The sequence below is a fragment of the Manduca sexta genome, chromosome 19 (assembly GCF_014839805.1).
Source record: "Manduca sexta isolate Smith_Timp_Sample1 chromosome 19, JHU_Msex_v1.0, whole genome shotgun sequence".
Taxonomy (NCBI): domain Eukaryota; kingdom Metazoa; phylum Arthropoda; class Insecta; order Lepidoptera; family Sphingidae; genus Manduca; species Manduca sexta.
Window position 1 is genome coordinate 129,344 of NC_051133.1, and position 7,190 is coordinate 136,533.

Consider the following 7,190-nt stretch of genomic DNA (forward strand, 5'->3'; position numbering starts at 1 on the left):
TTCTATGCTGTGACTGCCATGAATTAAATCATCCATATAAAACGATTGATCCAAAACTTGTGAAGCCTCTGGATACCTTTGATCATCCTTAGCTAATTGCTTCAGACACATCATAGCTAAGAACGGCGCGCATTTCGTGCCGTAAGTAACTGTAGTCAACTGATATTCTTCTATCTCATCTTTAGGTGATTGTCTCCAAATTATTTTATGAAACCGTTGATCTATTTCGTTTATAAAAATCTGCCTGAACATCTTTTCTATATCCGCGGTATAGGCATACTTAAACTTTCGCCATCTTAAAATTAAACATTGCAGATCTTGTTGCAGATTCGGTCCTCGTTCCATTAAATCATTCAGGCTGTAGCCACTTGAGGTTGGAGCCGAAGCATTAAATACCACGCGAAGTTTAGTTGTTAAAGATTGTGTTTTATGGACACAGTGGTGCGGCAAATAGCATTCTAATATCTGATTACCGGAACTCGGAGTCATATGTCCTAACGATAGGTATTCATTTATAAACAGTTTATAGTCTTGTGCAACAATTTCATTACGTGTAAATTTCCGTTCTAATTGAATAAACTGAGCTAATGCTTTTGCTCTGGAATTGCCTAAATGTTTTTCAAAATCACTCTTAAAGGGGATTCTCACTGTAAATCTACCATCGGGTCGACGAGACGTTGTGGATTTGAAGAAATCGATGCATTTTAAATCTTGAGAGCTTAGGGTAGACTCTTCCGTAATATCTTCAATTTCCCAAAACTTTTTTATTTCGTCAATGTTATTCTGAATTACGTTACATTGCAATGTCTTTATATTACCACTCAAGATCCATCCTAAACGAGTATGCTGCGCCAGCGGTAATGATTCTTCTCCTCTGCATATACCTTCTAAAAATCACGAGAGAATAGACATCTGCTCCGAATAGAACATCTACAGGCCTACTCTTATAAAATTCTGGATCTGCTAATTGAATATTATCCAAAAAGTCCCACGAAGGCTTAGTAAATGTATAGGAAGGTAGTTTTGTAATAAGGTTTTTCATAATTAAAGTTTCCACTTGAAATTCATAATTACTGGTAATTGATCTACACTTGATATGGATTGTGCCCTTACATTGGCTTTCCTTAACTCCGACTCCTGATATGACTCCCTTAAATGCTTTGCGTGGTAGTCTTAATAATTGAGCGGCATGTTCGGTGACTATAGATGCTTGTGAGCCTTGGTCAAGAAGTGCCCGTAGGACATGATAGGATCCATCTGCTGATTCTACTTTGATAAGCGCAGTAGCCAATAAAACTTCTGGTATTTCGGTTTGTAGGGAAACATGTGAACTTCTGTGTAAATGGTCTGGATTCGAACCCGTGGCGACACTCCGCTCGTGTCTTGGTTGCGCTGTCGACGAGCCACTGGGTGCGCTAGTCGGTGTCGAATTTCTCGCTTGCATACATGCGTTGTGCAATACAGTATTGTGACGTTCATTGCACTCGCGGCACCTTTTCTCTGAGAAACATGCCTTATTTTTATGACTATAAAGACAGTTTTTACATAAATTATATTTTTCTGTTGTTTTTAATTTTAAATAATTTGGCATGCTAAGGAATTTTTCACAACTAAAAACTCCATGATTAAGGTTACAAATAGGACAATTTGGTTTTTGATTTCTTGATATTGATTATCCACCCGACTGCTAGAAAACGACTGCTTGGTATTATAACCTTTCTGATAAGAAAATTTTGTTGCTGATTGATTATTGGCAGATCTGTTGGTCACCATAGAATTTTCTAATTTCTTACGAGAGGACTCCATGTTCGTAAATTTGCTTTCTAAAAAGTCGAAAAATTCCTGAAGAACTGGTAATTGTCTCGGATTCTTAATGGAATCATTATAGTCATTATAGGTATCATTGTCCAATTTTTGGAGACAATATATGGACCAATAGTGGGTCCCAAGTTGAAATATCGACACCTAAATTTTTTATGGCAAATAAACATTCACGAGCTGTGTCATGAATGTTCTTAATGTTTTTTAAAGACGGCTGATGCATTACGGGTATGTTCATTATCAAGTTTATATGAGATCTGAATATGAGCCTGTCATTATTATATCCATTCTACACGAAGTAGACATTCACATCCGTTTAGTATGGCTCTGTCAAATCCTAAATCGACAGATAGACTGACTTCACCTGGTAATGAGATAACATGAGGCATCGAATGTCCGTAGAGTTGCCGAAGTACTGGGAGTATATTTTAGAGAAGAGAATACATTCACGGTACTTTCGGTTGTACTAATAATTACCTATCGTGAGCTCTTTTACCTAAATAAAATACTACATACAATATCAAAGGTATGAAAGTAAAGGAGACATGATAATTTTTGTATTTGAGCGGGTTATAATATATTATTTTCAGGTACGGTGTGTTGCGTCGCCGGCTGCTGGTATGTTGCGTGTGGTGGTGGTCGGCGGTGCTGGTGTTCTACGGCGTGGCGGTGCGCGCGCATGCGCTGGCGGGCTCGGCGCACGCCAACTACGCAATGGTGGCGGCGGCGGAGGTGCCCGCGTTGGCGCTCAACACACTGCTGCTGGGCCGCGCCGGTCGCCGCGCCACGCTCGCTGCAGCTCTGCTGCTCACTGCTACATCACTAACCGCCATGTCGTTGCTGCCAATTTGTGAGAACTTATAAAATACTTTTTACTATTAGGTACAGGGTTTAATTTAATGTGCGAAAATATTTGATGGTATCCTAGTACCTATATATTAAATGATTAATCGTTAAGACATTCAAACTAGAACAAGAATTATTAATATGGTAGCCGAACATTCTATGTTACGTTATGTGTGTTCAGCCAAAGGGCGGTGGCGGCTGTCGCTGTACCTGAGCGGCAAGGTGGGCGCGACGATGACGCTGAACGCGCTGTACGTGTACAGCGCCGAGGTGTTCCCGACGCGTGCGCGCCACAGCCTGCTCGCCGCGTGCTCTGCCGCCGGCCGCGTCGGTGCCGTGCTCGCGCCGCTCACGCCGCTACTGGTAGCTCCTCCCAGCCCCTTTAACCAATTGTCAGATACCTCAGAGACTGTCCGCACCTGATACTTGAGGTTGGGATTGTTTCCAGCCTGTCTACCGCATACTTTGACTCTCCAAAGATAGTTAGGATTAGAGCAGTAAACAGATAGGGGAAATAAGGCGGAGAGGGCGGGTAAAATGACTAACTTAATTAGAATTATATACTCACTCTTGTGCTTGGCCCCTAAATGTAGAGAGATCAGCATCATTTGTCCAAAGGGACTCATATTATGCAACACTTCCCATTTAGTTTTATGATATTGCAGATTACTGACAATAGACATAATATAGCCACACTTGATGTCTATCTCGGTTCGCTAGAACACACTCTATTATTCACTTCGATAATTTTTGTCGGAAACCAATTGTTGTAATTGATGTATAATTCGTCAGTACTTTCCCGGTCAATTAAATCAGCAAAATAGGCACGTACATAACATCATGACCCGTGTCATCAATAATGTTTGAACATCAAACTGACATGCATCATAAGTGGATTAAATGGAGTGTAAAGAAGCAGATATTATATTTTTAATGGCATTTCAACTTCCTCGTACAGATTTGCATATTATATAATATAAATTATGTATTTAATCAAAAAGTTCTCCGTATAAACTTAAGTTTACCTGCTTTCATGACCGCACTGCTATATAGTTTTCCCCTTGTATATAGAGCTGTGGCGCCTGTATATGTGTTTGCGTGTCAGGCGGTGTACGGTGAGTGGGTGCCGACGGCGGTGTTCGGGGCGCTGCCGGTGCTGAGCGCGGCGCTGACGCCGCTGGTGCCCGACACGCTGCACGCGCGCCTGCCCGACTCCTTCGCAGACCTGCAGCGCGCGCCCTCCACCACTGTCTGAATACCATCCTCCTCACTCTTGCGTCAATCCCTCCATGTTAGGGGTTATGAGTTGTCTAAGGATTTTCCGCGCACGATTTTGTGTCATCTACTCCATCTGAATACCACCACGAGAAAAGAATATATACAGAACTGTACTAATGTTATAATTTAACAACTTGTATAGATGTTTGTTAGCGATATAATTTGTTGAATGTAAGCAAAAAACGTATAAAAACTTGAATGGAATTTATTATTTACACACAGATAAATCGAGGCATTAAAAAACCCAATTTATTATATCTGTTAAGCGAGCAAATGAAATGTGTGTGGAGGTAATGTTAACCTTTAACTTAAAAAAACACAACAATAATGTATATTATTCGATAATGATATGTATGTCATTTAGTTATTAATATTTAATAAATTTTCAAGACAAATTAAGAATAATGATGCCTAAAATTAATCAAATCCGTTTTCAAAATAATAATTGTAGGTTTTCACCATTAAAATTCAAATAATATCTTAAGCACATAGCTAAAAATTGTTTTAAATTAATGTTTGCAATAAAAAAAAAAAACAAAAAATCGTTTTACTTCGACATAAATTCTGTCCAAATCTTGTGAATGTACTATCTGGAAAGAACAATAACAACTGGCGGGTAATAGTGGAACAATATTGTGCGTAAGTAAATAATTAATGATCACATTGGAAAATATTATGTTATCCTTTAAAATAGTGACCAAATATCACTGAAAAAGGGTGTCGTGTCGGCTCGGCGCCGTGGTCCAGCACAGTAGCGGCAAGTCCGCCTTCAACTGAGACATATTGGGATGCAGCACCACGATCGATAGTGCTAAATATATCTCTTATCATATCTTATACATAGTATATAAATTACTAGTTTATGTTGGCGACTTCGTCAGAGTGAAAACGATTTTCCGGGATAAAAGTCCCGCTTTATATGTTTCTGGGATAAAAAGTAGCTAACAGGCGTAATTTACCTTCCTTTTAGTAAAAAAATCTAAATCGGTTTAATAGTACCTAAGATTAGTGCGTTCAAATATACAAACAATCTCTTCAGCTTTATACATTAGTACAAATTTGATATTGATTTATATTTAAAATTATATTCAGCTGCAAATTCATTGAATTTCGCGTGACGGAATATCCGGAATAAAATATGTTGCACAAACTTCACTTAAGTTGGTATCTTTATAATGAAGAGTTAACGATTTGTTAGTATATAGAGTTGTAACGTGTGTAGTTTAGGCGCATTGCATTTTCCTCAATCATAAATGTGTTCCACCGACATTTTCCAAAGCAGCTACAAACACAAAATTATGTAAGTTATGAGACATACCTATTGGTACACACGTAGCTATGGTAAATATAATAAAAATATAAATAGAAATATTTATAAAGGAGAGAAGGATAATGCGACCATATCTATTCTCAGTCTACCATCCGAATAAATATCAGTCTGGTTCTACGTGAGTTTTGTTGCGCTTTGTCCTACACCATATCTTGTAGTTATTCGTTCAGACCTATATACAGTTAATAATACATATAACTGCCTTCCTTTAAAAACGATATACATTAGTTATTATATATCTTTCAGAAAGAACAGCATCTTGACGATCTACAAATAAATGTGGGGTTCTGCCCATAAATAGCTTGAGACCGGCCTAAAACAAAATAATAAAAATAATATGGACATAGGCCCCTCCAAAGGTACGCCTCAGAGCCCGGTCTGCTGCTTTATGCATCCAGTCGTTGCCGGCCGTCTTATGTAAGTCATCCCGCCATCTGGCCAGAGGGCGTCCCACGCTACGTTTGCCAAGACGCGCTCTCCACCTCAGAACACGCTTACTCCAGCAATTATCTGTTCTGCGACGTATGTGGCCAGTCCATTGCCACTTCGACCTACTAATTTTCAGAGCTATGTAGGTCGCCTTATCATGTATAATGAAACTTAATTATTTAACCTTAAACACATTTATATCTATAATACTTTTATTTCCCTCAGAAAAATATTAAATGATCTTAATCTGGCATATAACATTTACGAAAAGTATAGATATAAACTAAAACAAGACAAGCAAACAATATTGTTCAATACCCAGAAGTCATTACGACAAGGCTAGTATCCTGTTTGAGTGATCAAAACTATTTTTTTGTACATGAGCATGGCAAAGTGACCCCTACTGCGTGTTGGAACCGGACATACACAGGCTGATTCCCGAACGTGACACACTTCGCGGGCCACACAGGAAACGGTCGGTATATAATAATAATAAAGTAACCCCCAACATACATAAACCTAATCTAAATTTAACCATAAATAAATTACTTATTTATTGTGAATTGCCCAACACGAAAAGACGAAAAACACAAAACAAAACCTAAATTTATAAGTATAAAACTCAACAAAAAATGCACCATTATATATGATCATACAACCAGGTTATTAACTAAAACACTTATCGTGCAATCAGTCCAGTCGCGATGTAGATTGATATACGAAACACTCTAATAGTGTCCCGATGCAAATAATACAAACTTACCCACCAAACTACATTTTTATTGTATTTGCCTAAAATGTGCTTTTTCGCTTCGTATTTGAGGTAATTGTGTAATGTCACATAGGTGATTGATTTTTTAATCAAAATGTATTCAAATGCATATTTGTGTAACTGTTAGTGGTTATTAAAAAATATATGTATTTGTAATATACTTAAATTCTTTATAATTTGCTCGCCCGTACTAAAATTTTTCAGTGAGTGATCAATTTAGAATTTTGAGAGAACTTCTAGCAACCGTCAGGCTATGCAACACTTTCCGGTGGTGGTCATTATATTATTTGAACTGCATTGCGTTTACTGGCAGGTGGAATATTTTTAATGTCTGCGAATAAAAAATAGCAACATTCCCTTATTTTAGAATCACAGACAGACACTTGACTTTTATTTATTTTTATAGATAGCATTCGATTGGTTAGCTCAGTGTAGATGGTATCAAAACCTCTTCAATTACATAAGTGCTTTATGTACAGCAAGTTAACAACATAGTTCGGGAACGCAGACGGCCGTTTAATCGTCTCTACAAACTACCTCTAAATATAATTATCTTTTATTAGGATTTAACACTAACAAAAAAAGAAATGGTTAAGAAAATTGCAAGAAACGATCTATATGTACATAGTTGTTATAACATTCAAACAGTGCAGTAGTTTTTGTGACGACGTATGAAAGTGCATTAATTTGTTAAGCTATATTAAATTCTATCGC

At 37.8% G+C, this 7,190-nt stretch overlaps 1 protein-coding gene across 1 annotated transcript; it reads left to right on the forward strand.

Moving 5' to 3' along the window:
* The first annotated feature begins 2,201 nt into the window (after positions 1-2,201).
* On the forward strand, positions 2,202-4,039 carry LOC119189827 (solute carrier family 22 member 12-like). The gene is made up of 4 exons (XM_037440479.1): positions 2,202-2,272; positions 2,412-2,671; positions 2,849-3,030; positions 3,773-4,039. The coding sequence occupies exons 1-4, from the start codon at positions 2,202-2,204 to the stop codon at positions 3,920-3,922; spliced, it is 663 nt and encodes a 220-aa protein (XP_037296376.1). The 3' UTR covers positions 3,923-4,039.
* Positions 4,040-7,190: the final 3,151 nt, after the last annotated feature.